The sequence below is a fragment of the Pocillopora damicornis genome, chromosome 4 (genome assembly GCF_964200805.1).
Source record: "Pocillopora damicornis chromosome 4, jaPocDami1.2, whole genome shotgun sequence".
Classification (NCBI taxonomy): domain Eukaryota; kingdom Metazoa; phylum Cnidaria; class Anthozoa; order Scleractinia; family Pocilloporidae; genus Pocillopora; species Pocillopora damicornis.
The window spans coordinates 22,139,561-22,153,364 of NC_142673.1; the positions used below are offsets into that span (position 1 = coordinate 22,139,561).

Consider the following 13,804-nt stretch of genomic DNA (forward strand, 5'->3'; position numbering starts at 1 on the left):
GTTAACAAGAGACATTTTAGATCAGCTGTCAAAAAGAGACACCCAATTGAAATTAGCCAGGGCATATAACACCGCTGACGCATGGGCAAGGTTTCGCGGTGCGCGAAATCCGGCCACCAATATGATCACAAGCAAAAGGAAACTACTTCAAGGCGTCGTTTCAGAATAGCAAAGGGAACTCTAAATGTATTTGGAAGTTAATAAGATCCCTTGGAGGAGACCAACCCGTCAACCAGAATTTCCTAAAGTTACCAAAGAAAAGATAATCTCAACAGCGACAAACATAGCGGATTATTTCAATCTGCACTTTACAGCTGTTGCAGATAAAGCGAAACGATCTCTCCTGACCACAAACGGCTGCAATCTTGACAAACTCAGACAGTTTGTTAGCGAAAGGCTACCTGTAGAATCACAATTCACTATACCTCTGGTCACAGCTGATATGGTGAAGGCATATTTACTGAAATTCCAGCCAACAAAGCAACTGAAGTTGACGGAATCAGTTGTGCTCTTTACTAGCGCCGTCAATAGCAAAGCTAATCAACCTATCGCTTTCATCGGGGACTTTTCCTTGTCATTGGAAAAGAGCCAGAGTGACTGCCATCCATGGATGATGTAAATAACTATAGGTCTATTTCAGTACTTCCCGTGCTGTCTAAAATCATCGAACGTCATGTGCATGACCATTTGTCTGAATATCTAAATGTGCACGACCTCATCTATAAGAACCAGTCCGGATTTAGAAAGCAGTACAGCACAGAGACAGCGCTTGCCTATATAGTTGATACTCTGCGATTCAATCTGGACAAAAACCATATCAATGGTATGGTTCTAGTTGATTATAAGAAGGCCTTTGACATGGTAGATCACGTGACTCTACTTAGCAAGCTTAAGGCCAATAAACTGGATAGGAGCACTTTTACTTTACTTACTCAAGTCATATATAAACAATCGTATTCAACTGGTTTCATTCAAAGTACAGACATCGACCGTTCCATATTGGGTCCCTTACTTTTTATGTTGTTCATAAATGACTTGCCCTTAAATGTTCACACGCGAAATGACGGCATGTTTGCTGACGACACCACCCTCCTCGCTTCTTCTTATTATATAAATGTAGAAGAGCTCAAGAACACTCTCCCTCGTCGAGGAGTGGGCAACAAACAACAAACTGCCCCTGTTTTGTGCCAAATTGTTCTGAGACGAAGACAATACGAACTGATGGACTGCGCCTACGAAAACGTTTAAGATCGCAAGCTCAAGATAGAGCTTAAGGGAAGTACATTAGAACAGGTCAAGAATGTCAAGCTGCTAAACCTTGAACTTGATGAAAAGCTCAGTTTCGATGTTCATATCGACTCTTTATGTAAGAAGTTTTCAAAGCGTATCGGCATACTTAACAAAATTAAGGCTTACTTACCATGAGCAGAGCGTACACTTTATAATTCTTTTATTAATCCACTGATATTATGTTGCAGTGTAACATGGACAAGCTGCTGTAGTCATGATGATATAAATAAGATATTTAAGCTGCAGAAACGCTGTGCTCGAATCGTCCTTGACGCCCAACAACGCCATGGCACTGTGGATCTATTTAATAGTACTTTAGGGTAGGTGCCATATAACATCGAGTCTGACATCAAAAGATGCTTAATGGTCTACAAGAAGATTATGGGTACTTGCCCTGCCTATATAAACAAACTGTTAGAACTAAACAAACAGCCAGCACAGCAGAAATACACGAGGTGCTAATTTAACAATTTTACCTTGAAGATACATAAGAGAGAAAGAGGGAGGCCGCACGTTTTCTGCAACAACCTCAAGATGTTGGAATCACCTCCCCCTTAGGCTACGCGCTTCTCAATCTGTAAATACTTTGAAGAATGCTTTGTATAAACATTTTAAATTAAGTCAGCTTAGGGATAATATTTTTACTCCTTTTTTAGATATTTTATTCTTGGATCGCATGATATGAGCAATATGTTTTACCTTTAACTTTTAAACGAAAAAGAAAATTAAAATCCGTTTTTTTTTTTGAGCTACAGAAAAAGAAAAACGGAGAGCATTAAGTGAATTTGAATTCCGTTTCCTTCCCGACGGGGAAAAATAAAAAACCAAAATGGAAGTCCATTATCGTTTTTTTACTGCAAAGACAAACGAAAAACGAAAATAGAATTTGAGTTTCATTTTCCCATACAATTGAAAATCGGTTGGCACTAAGGTACACGGATTATTGCGGTTTACGGATTTCCCGTTTTTTAGCATTTGGTTTTCGGTTTTCATGAAAAATACCGACGGGTTTTCGAATTTGATATCCGATACAGTTTTTGGTTTTTCCTATTGAATAAACGCTAAACGCAAATGTTATTGAGAGGAATGTGTGACAAACAAATTGAAATATCGAAGGGATCCCTTGGGGGTTCACGCGTCTTGAATGGAATTAATGTAGTTTACTCTGTATGTTCCACTTGTCACCACTGTATCGGATCGATCAGAGTTTTAATAACTGGGATGTGAAAATGTATCGGTTTTGACAGTTTTGCATGCGGTTTTCGGTCTTGGTCGAATTTTTCGGTTTTTTGGTTCTGGATGGTTTTTTTCTACGGTTTTGCGGTTTCTAATAGGCCCCAATGCCCCCCTCGATAAAAATTGTTGGAGTTTAGTAAATTGGGTTGTCATATTTCGTGCCTCGTATTTTATTCCTGATTTGTTTTTGATCACTGGTGCATTTTCAGATCGACAAAATGTATCTGATTTCCATGACAATTGGTTTTCACTTATTTTCATCCTCAGACGTTTAGACGTGGTTTTGTTATTTATGACTGTCTTTCCGACAGCTTTTGTGTAGAATTTTACACTCTATATTTATCATTTTTTGGAGAAGACATGCAATAGCCGGGAATTTTTCTGGCGGAAAAGATACACTTTAATATGTTCCTTACCGAAGCTCTCAAAAACATAAATTTGAAATCTTTAAAATTAAAAGTATTAACACTCCAAACGCAAAAAGCCATTTTATATTATGTGGTCTGCTTCTGGTTAATCACGATAGTTTGTCTCCGTCGTGTGAATTAATTCTTTGGACGTCGCCCCACATGCATAATTTCACAAAAGTGATCGAGTACATATTTTGTGCAAATAGCAAGTTGTCATTTCACTGTAATATCTTACTTGCTGTGCCGAGTTTTCACCCCTTTCATCAAAGCACTGCATAAAATAAACATTTTGTCCAATCAAAGCGCTAATTGATCGTGATGGTAAACGGCAGGTGTCCGCGTTCACCAATCAAAAAGGATTGAAAATGAATTTTAAATACATTGTTTTCGACTAAAGGAGTATATCTATGAATTCTTACGAGTTTTCAGTCGCACTTTAAGACTGGTAGACATGTTTTACGAAAAGAGGTTTATTTTTCTACTCTTTGACGGTGTCCAGACGAAGTGAGGATTCTCGCTTCAGCGACCTTCGTCACCTTCGTATTCACAGTGTTCTGTTTCAAGTAAGAAAACAATGAGCGAGCTCATATCGACAGCTCCATTGTACACAAGAGATCGGGTCCACCAAACGAAAATAGGGAATATTCTGTGTACTGGGAAAGGCTGTATTGGCTGTGATAGAAAGTTTCAGACTGGTGATCAGGACTTGTCGGAAATTTTAGGCGAGGTCGATTTGGTGGATTTTGACAAACAGGAGCCTCGGTTTTTACCGACTTCTACCTGTGTAAGAGGATTTTCACATAACTACGACAAACACAATGACGGTCGGCATGGAAACACAGCATTGATGCGAGCTAAAACAAAGAAGGGAAAACTTCTCAGCAGATCGAAACTTCGAGTGCAAGAGCGAAATATTACCAAGGATGGTGTAAAAGTTAAAGAAAGAGATTTTCAGCCCGCTAAAAATAAAATGAGTAGGCCAGAGTCATTAGCCGTTGATCATAGCACAGATACTAATAGACGTTGTTACGGAAAAACTGTGAAGACTTCGGCTCAGTCAAATCACAAAACAATAAGAAATAAAACTGTATCTTTTTCGGCCCCTCTTGTTAGGCAGGGGACGTTTACTCTTGAAGTTAGTGAAACTGGAAAATCAGAAACGAGTCAAGAACGTAGAAATAACCGAAAACAATCGACTGCTCCTCTGCAAACCAATGGTCATCACTGGAGATCTCGGTCTCACCTCTCGATAGCGGAACCAGACACAAATTTCTTGAAAGTCAGGCAGGGGACGTCCACTCTTATAAATGGCGAGAAAGGAATATCAGAAAAGAGTCAAGAACATATTAAAAACCGTAAACAATCGACTGCTCCGCTGCAAACCAGTGATCATCACTTGAGATCGCGATCTTACCCTTTAATGCCAGCACCGAAAACGAATTTCTTGAAAATGCTTCATAACAGCAGTGTAGGAATATTTGACATCAAGTCAATGAAAAGCAAAAAGAAGTCTAAGTGGGTGAAAAAAATTTTGAAATCCGGAGTAAAAGAGGAAGAGATATTTCCTCAAATTGAAGGTAGGAAAACCACGAGAGGCGGCAACAGAAACTTTAAGACAGCGAGAAACAGCCAAGAGGAAAGCACATCAAATTTACCTCAGAGACCTAACGAAAAATACAGAAACAAGGAAAAAGACTTAAAAAATATATCTTCGAAAGACAAAGGGTTTTCAGCTTCGGAAGATGATCGTCAATCTTCGGTTCTTGTGATTGAGCATTCCCACGACGAAATGAACACAAAAGATGAGAGTTTATACAAGCTTGGTTTCACAGCACAACGTAGTGAAAGAAAGAAGAACTTTCCCGACGTTTCAATACTGGAAATTGCCGAAAGTTTGGAAGGTTTTGTTCAGCTGGGAGTTATAGAACTTATCTGTCAAGAACACGAAGGCTGTTGGTATATTATAGTGAGTAGCCGGATTATTCGTGATTTTCTTGTTCAAAATGGCGTAAAGATGCGTGGCAGGAACTTCCAACTGATCGATTGTACGAAAAACTCATATTAATCAGTAAGTCCTGGAAATGCTTAACAATTAGCTTCATGTTGTGATATGAATGTACATTATCCAGCCAACAGGTTACGATAATAATACAGAAAAAAAAATTATCAGCGATTAAATGATTGAGTGGTATCTCGATTTATTGCATCTATTTTTAAATCATAGATGATCTTTGCAATCTGATGGGCTCTCAGCAGTGCGATTTGTTCACGAATCGCTCCTCTCTTTTCGCTCTAAATCGCATCGTTTTCTCAGCTTGAAGAGAGCAACACCAAAGCAAAACTCTCAGTCAGCAACCGTTCAGCAACCGAGTCTGGCCGTTGAGGGAGCCTGGAGTTAGAGCCACCTTCACGCGCCATTGTTGGAAACCTGGTTGCCGGCTCCTACCCTAGCTGCCTGTAGATTCTAGGGAGATTACAGTAAATGATCCTCTCAGTCTTTCAGTCAGCCTTTCCTGCTTTTTCGAAGAAATATTTAGGAATAAACTTATAAATAGACTGTCATTTTTGGAACTGTCATTTTGTCAGCAGTTTTTGATTTTTCATCTCAGTGCTTTTCCCAGTTGTTGCATTTGCTAACACGGTGAAATATGTGTAAAAAAGGTATCACGTGCACTTCTGTCAAATGTACCCGTTATCACGTGCACTTCATTTTAACCATTTACATCCCAACACTGATCAGAATACATACTCTTCATGCCGTTCTCTACACATTTTCTGTGGTGTCGACAAGAAGTATTTGTTTAAAAATCAAGAGCTTGTTTAGTTCGTGATCTTTTCCTTTATTCTCGTTACCTTAATGTTTGATTCTTTGGAGACATTGTATGGAGAATATAGATGCTAGTCACTTCTAGGGGTCAAAGGGTTGTGCAACCATAAGCCTACTCTTCCATATCGACTATAAATTGGACTTGCATCTTGTGGACGTGGATTCCAAAATGAAGCTTCAGCAATATTCGTTAGTATTGGGAACATTTTTGGAAATTGGAGTAATATTAGCGGAAAGCGTCATGCCTTTGACTTCTAAATCGCTTACGCAGTTCTCGCCCAGCATCCCATGCCTCACCTGATTTTCAAAGGATACAACTGATCATCCCTTTAGTGTGAGAGGCCGTGAAAACAAATTAGTTTCAGTGCCTTTTCTTAACATGTGGAAGTATTTTTCAAGTGCTGAGTTTACCTCCCGTCTTCAGTTTTTGGTTAGTTGGGCGGTGAGACGGCCTCTGTTTAATGATATCACGGTTTTGTCGCTATGTTTAAATCACTCTGCAATGAAGGAGATTTGGAAATCAACAATCACGAATTTTCATCCACAATCCATTTTGAAAGGAGAGCATATTGTTATCTCTTTAGACGAACACATGATGTGATCAAAGTGAAGGTTTTAAGATGAGACGGCTCGGGGTGGGATGGGGTGAATTGTAATGAGTGGGATGGGTGAAGTAAAGTGGGACTGCATGAGGTGCTCTGAGCCAAGGCCAGTGGGGTGTGTAGAGGTGCGGTTGGTGGAGTGGGGTGGGGTGAGATAAAACATGTGAACTGACGAGGGCGAATTGGTGCGATGGGAGGAGAGGGGTGGGAGAGTTCAGGCAACACGAGGAAAGTTTGAGGGGTGGAGTGCAGTGGGTGGAAAATTTGTAAGGTAAAAACGTATGAAAACGTGCCTTAATTTAAACTGATTTTTAAATTGATTTTTCCTTTTCAGGAAACTGTAACTCACCCACAAAACATGGCTATGGGAACTGCAAACGCTTGGTTGGAAAATCATTTGAAAAGATTGTCAAGCGATTTTGAGGGGAATACATTTTGACCGTTGTCACGGTATTGTGAATACCGTGGTTCTCTTACTGGGAAGTTAATAGGCCCTACAAACTATATCGAGGTAAATTTTTTGCGGTATCTTTGGAATATATGGAGTAAATACCAAAATTGGAAGCCTTGCAATTTTATTTAAATTTACATTGCGTTTCGTTTAGCAGTCCCTGATTCTACACCTGACGACGCTTGAACAAATATTCAGAAATGCTTTGTTTTAAAATGTTCCTATAAACATAATGAATAAAATATTTAATCGGCGAAGCTGGCGGTTGAATCAAAACGGTTTGGTTTTATCAACTGCGTTGATAAGAAAAATTGGCCACCGTAAAAAGGTATCTAAAGCTGAAGTTTCGAGCGTTATTCCTTAATCATTCGCGAAGCGCTAACGGACTTAATATTTGAAACGTCAACTTTAGAAACTCTTTTCGTTGGCCAATTCACATATATCGACTCCGTTGATAAAACCAAATTTTATTAACGGTTCAAATCCCGTACAGGCCTGAATTTATTTTTGGAGCCCTATTTCACTACAAGTAGTGTTAATAACTGCGAAGATCGCTTCCATATTCATGTACAAATTATATTATTCCTATAAACAGTCATGCAAAACGAAACTCCTAACGAAATCGTGAGCAAGAAATACCCAACTAAGAGGAGACGAAACAGAAAATTGCCACAATCAAAGAAAAATTCCTATTGCTAGAAAGGGCACCTGCCTGCCAGAGATTGTTACCAAAGACAAAACCTGCAGCGAACCTGAAACGTGACAGATTGCAAGGCAGATAAATTAATCTATATAAGAGACGATATGCGTAAACACGCGCGTCGGAGAAAGCGAACTTCCCACGAGCAAGTGTGGGTCTGTTTTACTGCGCACCCGTTTTATTCGGCTCCTTAATGTACAGGCTATCATATCTAGGGGGGAAAATTGACATTCTTGTGAGCTGTGACAAATGAAAAAGTGAGAAATGGCATTTGTCTAAATTAGGAGGGAGCAAAACTTTGCAACACTTGCGGTCAGAAAGTTTGTTAGTCTGAGCAACCAAACCATTCTCCTCCATGAGCTGGTTGAAGATAACCTTTGCCATACCAATTAGTTAACTCATAGTCAATGTCCTTCAGAGTAACAAATTGTTCATTATTAATGGTAGCAAAAGCGGATCCGTTCAACCAAACGGAAGGGGAAATATAAAAGTCGACGTAACGACGTTCTCTCCAGCCTGATGAAACAGGCAGCATACCCTGTACGGCTTGCTCAATATCGCTGCTAAACAATAAATTACTACCTTCTAAATCATCAGGGCCATCAAAAAGGGAAGCTGTGTCAACCTCTATATAAGGTGCCATCAGCATATGGGCTCTTGGTATACCCATATAAGATATCCCTAAATAATAATGGCTGCCCTTTGTCCTTAAAAGTTCTGCAATAGATGAATAGGTCGAAGAATTACCGTAGTCAACCTTCGTAAGCGCGATATCAACATCACACGTCCAAGGTATAACAGTCTGACTTCTAACTGCACCTAACAGAGTACCATAAATAACCCGATAATCTACACCAAGTTGGGTCAGTGCCCATGTCATATCTTTCAGCATTTGAAATAAGACGATCCCGCAACAAATCGGTGCTGCCACGCTCGACAGCTCTGTTGGCTTTACATAGGGTTTCTCCGGGCATAATTTCCAGTTTGACACACGTTGTCCATTCAATTCGATTGTTTGTGACGATGCGAAGAATATTGAATTTATTTCCAAAAGCGGCGTACTCCGGGACATCGTTTGAACCCTCTAATGTTCCACGATCCACGCGCGCTATCTCGTGTGTCCAACTGCAATTTGAAAGTTTCGCTATCTTTAGCTCGCCTTTAGATCGAACAAAAAATTCTAACAAAGCCATTCTACCAAATCCGTTAAGCAATCCTCCATAGCGATGAAACACGTCACCTCTCATCACGAAAGGACCTTGTGCAACGTTACAAACTTGGTACACAATCAGTATGCCGTTCGCTAAGTCCGGAAACGAAAATTTGTTTGAAGAGGATCCATTTGTTGACGTTTTTCTTTCGAGACGTGTATTTAGCACCGGGCCTGTATTCTTTATATGAAGGCTCCATTTCTTTGTAATAAATCGACACCAGGACGATTCCAGCGAATCCTTCATTTGATTATATAGTTTTTCCTGGTGCAACTCGTGATCCGCTCGTTTGTGTTCAGTTGACGGCTGTAAACATGTTGCGCCGTCGAAATCGACCATCACATCGAGAAATTCATACAGCTTCAAAAGGGAGAGTTTATCGTCTTCGGCCAAATCGTTAAAAGCCTTCTCCTCTGTTTTTGAAAAAGGTAGAACCATCACGTAGCGATTATTTTCATCCGTCACGCCTGGTGGGCTTGATCCACCGTTCGAGTAGATGAAAGAAAATGAATTTTGCCATTCTCCAGTGTATAACAAGGCTTTTAAAGAAGCCACCCAACTACGAAGACCATTCACATAATCAGAAGCCACACTACTGCGAAGATCATTCACATAATCAGAAGCCACACTATCTGAAGTTCCTTTGCGTTTGTCCAGTCTGGTGAGACTGAACGTTTGTAAAAGCACAGAGTTTGAGTTGTTGGCACTGCTGAATCCCAAAATTAGAAGATGGCAAACAATCGAGCATAATAGCAATAACATCAATAGTTTTAGTTTATGTCGCCTCAAATATACCAACGATTTTGTCATATCCTCGCAGTTTTTTTAAACAAAACTATTCGCTGTTTAGCCTAAGATCGAAAGGGTTGGTCACAACAATTACATTTATGTGTTCTGTAACTTAAGCATAGGATTCTCCGAAAGCATAAATTATTTTTCACAATCTGGATCGATGAATACACTATTATGCAAAGTTTAATCAACGAAGACCGATGAGTTTATTCACGAAAGTATTTACAGCTTTAAAATCAACATCAGCTGCATTTACCCTGATTCAAAAGCTGTTCCACATCAAGGATACTGAAGAATTCTAAATGATAATTGGTGGGAAGGAAGATGAAAATTCAAAACAACCAGTTCGACCGTCTGGTAACTTGATCATCTAAAGGCGACTGAAAGTCCTACTCACAGCAATGATTGCGTCCTTGGTCCAGGCCCAGTGCAAAAGCCTCTGTTTTCTTCTTGACGAAATGGCGTTATACCGTTTCATCCAAACGTTTTTTCTCACATTCTAACGGCTTCAACGCGATGCGAACTCGCCTCATGTAAGAGCACGTTGGGTCAGTAGACGTGACGCTTTTCTATGAGAACGCAGACGTTGTCAGACTTGCACGTCACGCAATCATTCCATCCCATCAACGTTTGAAAGCTGTCATGACCGCCAATTAAAAACAGAGCGTTCTCAAAATATAACGAAACCACGGGTAATGGCGCTTAATACAGGTTGACTGCTTAATACAGGGACCACAAAATAGGGGCACTCCAAAGAAACGATGAAAAACGTCATTTTATGCCATGGTTATTGTCGACAAAATAAGGTGCCTTACGGAAAATCGCCCTACGCGCGCTACTTTTTATTATAATAAAGTTCGGATATAACGCGCGCTGTAAATTGGTTGAAAGAGTGTGTCCTATGAGAATTTATAATAAAGTTCGGATATAACACGCGCTGTCATTGGTTGAAAGAGCATGCTCTATAAGAGTATAGAGCATAGAACTGAGCTAAAGCTGTCACGCCATCTGCCAAATTGTACTATGTTCGACCTTTCTGGGACTTCTTTTTAGCTTTTTTCCGATAATTGAAAGTAAAATTTCGGAACAAGCGAGCCGGCAAGAAGCAATAGAAGAACCAAACAAAGGTTTGTAAACATACCAGGCGCCGTAATTTACGTTATTAAAACGTGAGCAGGTACGAAAATCCTTAAAGGAAAAACAAAATAGACATTCCGAGTTTTAAAGATTAATTCACTTTCAGTTAGATTGCAAGCTTACGTACGGAAATAAAAATCAAACACAGCTAACACTCATACAGTATATAAAGTTCAGTCTTCAAAAACAAAACAGAACAAAACAGAAATGATGAAAAATATAACCAAACTGGCATAACTGTTAAAATTCATTCTAATCATGACGGTGTCTAAGCGAATATGATCATGCTGAAGTCCATAGCGGCTCGCTTATCATGGCGATCTCCGGTCATCACAGTAAAGCAAGCCTCAGAAACTACATGGGCCACCCTTCGAGTGAAAAAATAAGAGCTTGCTCTGATATCCTTTCCAATGCGTTGAGTGGAAAGTCACATCTGTTACTGCAGCCGAGTTTTGCCGCGCTGTCATCCCTAGCGATCTTCATGTTCCGGTGAATTCGGCTGTCGTTCATTCAAAAAACACTCGCCTTGAACAGTTTGTTTTACCTTGTCATGTGAAAAAACTCGCGTGTTGTTTTATGAGCCATAATTCGGCTAAGTTCACTGAACATTTCACTTCAAGATTCTGTATTAGAGACTTAAAAACTTCAGGCAAAAGTGTTAAATTCGACCTGCCGAACCATCTCAAATTCTTTCTTCGTTCGATATACTATTTAAACACTAAGCTTTACAAAACTTGTTGGACACAGTTGCGTGAATCGGTAAGAAATCGCGCTTTGCGAAATGTGCGGTTATGTTGCACCATTGCTGCTTAATCGATAACCCAAGAGGTAACTTACCTGGATCAACCATTGGAAGATATTCAGTTCTGCTAATCAAACCCTCTAATGAAACATCTTCCACGCAGCCTAACTTGTAGAGTACAAGGGAGAAAAAACTTTGGCTTCAAGAGTAGCGCTTTGATGTTATTCAACTTCTTAAGTATTTAAAATTTTGTCCAAAGTCTGTAGTCGCACAGGCAATCTTTTGTTTTCACCATTGTTACCTTGATCCAAGAACTGTATACATGACAAAAGGTCTCAAGACCATGCGCTTTGACCAGCTAATAATTTACGTAACAAGACTCGCGAGAGGAACTAGTTTGGATCATGTTTATACAAATAGGAGCAAGAATATTGTAGATGTACTGGTGCTAAAATATGCTCTTTCAGACCATCTGCCGGGGCAGGAAATATTTCAGGCAATTGATATGCACGCGCCTATTATGCATAAGCGGCCCCGGGTTCGTAAAGTCAAGCAGCCGCGACGGTTAACAAGAGACATTTTAGATCAGCTGTCAAAAAGAGACACCCAATTGAAATTAGCCAGGGCATATAACACCGCTGACGCATGGGCAAGGTTTCGCGGTGCGCGAAATCCGGCCACCAATATGATCACAAGCAAAAGGAAACTACTTCAAGGCGTCGTTTCAGAATAGCAAAGGGAACTCTAAATGTATTTGGAAGTTAATAAGATCCCTTGGAGGAGACCAACCCGTCAACCAGAATTTCCTAAAGTTACCAAAGAAAAGATAATCTCAACAGCGACAAACATAGCGGATTATTTCAATCTGCACTTTACAGCTGTTGCAGATAAAGCGAAACGATCTCTCCTGACCACAAACGGCTGCAATCTTGACAAACTCAGACAGTTTGTTAGCGAAAGGCTACCTGTAGAATCACAATTCACTATACCTCTGGTCACAGCTGATATGGTGAAGGCATATTTACTGAAATTCCAGCCAACAAAGCAACTGAAGTTGACGGAATCAGTTGTGCTCTTTACTAGCGCCGTCAATAGCAAAGCTAATCAACCTATCGCTTTCATCGGGGACTTTTCCTTGTCATTGGAAAAGAGCCAGAGTGACTGCCATCCATGGATGATGTAAATAACTATAGGCCTATTTCAGTACTTCCCGTGCTGTCTAAAATCATCGAACGTCATGTGCATGACCATTTGTCTGAATATCTAAATGTGCACGACCTCATCTATAAGAACCAGTCCGGATTTAGAAAGCAGTACAGCACAGAGACAGCGCTTGCCTATATAGTTGATACTCTGCGATTCAATCTGGACAAAAACCATATCAATGGTATGGTTCTAGTTGATTATAAGAAGGCCTTTGACATGGTAGATCACGTGACTCTACTTAGCAAGCTTAAGGCCAATAAACTGGATAGGAGCACTTTTACTTTACTTACTCAAGTCATATATAAACAATCGTATTCAACTGGTTTCATTCAAAGTACAGACATCGACCGTTCCATATTGGGTCCCTTACTTTTTATGTTGTTCATAAATGACTTGCCCTTAAATGTTCACACGCGAAATGACGGCATGTTTGCTGACGACACCACCCTCCTCGCTTCTTCTTATTATATAAATGTAGAAGAGCTCAAGAACACTCTCCCTCGTCGAGGAGTGGGCAACAAACAACAAACTGCCCCTGTTTTGTGCCAAATTGTTCTGAGACGAAGACAATACGAACTGATGGACTGCGCCTACGAAAACGTTTAAGATCGCAAGCTCAAGATAGAGCTTAAGGGAAGTACATTAGAACAGGTCAAGAATGTCAAGCTGCTAAACCTTGAACTTGATGAAAAGCTCAGTTTCGATGTTCATATCGACTCTTTATGTAAGAAGTTTTCAAAGCGTATCGGCATACTTAACAAAATTAAGGCTTACTTACCATGAGCAGAGCGTACACTTTATAATTCTTTTATTAATCCACTGATATTATGTTGCAGTGTAACATGGACAAGCTGCTGTAGTCATGATGATATAAATAAGATATTTAAGCTGCAGAAACGCTGTGCTCGAATCGTCCTTGACGCCCAACAACGCCATGGCACTGTGGATCTATTTAATAGTACTTTAGGGTAGGTGCCATATAACATCGAGTCTGACATCAAAAGATGCTTAATGGTCTACAAGAAGATTATGGGTACTTGCCCTGCCTATATAAACAAACTGTTAGAACTAAACAAACAGCCAGCACAGCAGAAATACACGAGGTGCTAATTTAACAATTTTACCTTGAAGATACATAAGAGAGAAAGACTCAGGCACGTTAAGGCATGGTTACAACGTGAAAACGAGGCAAAAAAATTA

At 40.0% G+C, this 13,804-nt stretch overlaps 1 protein-coding gene, 1 long non-coding RNA gene and 1 pseudogene across 2 annotated transcripts; 1 reads left to right on the top strand and 2 right to left on the bottom strand.

The window, feature by feature from the left end:
- Nucleotides 1–3,319: 3,319 nt before the first annotated feature.
- Nucleotides 3,320–10,390, bottom strand: LOC149047271 (uncharacterized). Its single transcript, XR_016185504.1, has 2 exons — nt 9,917–10,390; nt 3,320–6,260 (listed from the first exon to the last, which is right to left on the bottom strand). It is a non-coding gene; the product is annotated as an uncharacterized LOC149047271 (long non-coding RNA).
- LOC113673756 (uncharacterized) lies at nt 3,511–5,498 on the top strand. Its single transcript, XM_027190190.2, has 2 exons — nt 3,511–5,004; nt 5,161–5,498. The coding sequence occupies exon 1, from the start codon at nt 3,511–3,513 to the stop codon at nt 4,999–5,001; it is 1,491 nt and encodes a 496-aa protein (XP_027045991.2). The 3' UTR covers nt 5,002–5,004; nt 5,161–5,498.
- On the bottom strand, nt 6,924–9,918 carry LOC149047272 (uncharacterized; annotated as a pseudogene).
- Nucleotides 10,391–13,804: the final 3,414 nt, after the last annotated feature.

Coding starts and splice junctions, on each gene's coding strand:
- LOC113673756 (XM_027190190.2), top strand. CDS start 3,511: ATGAGCGAGCTCATATCGACAGCTCCATTGTACACAAGAGATCGGGTC.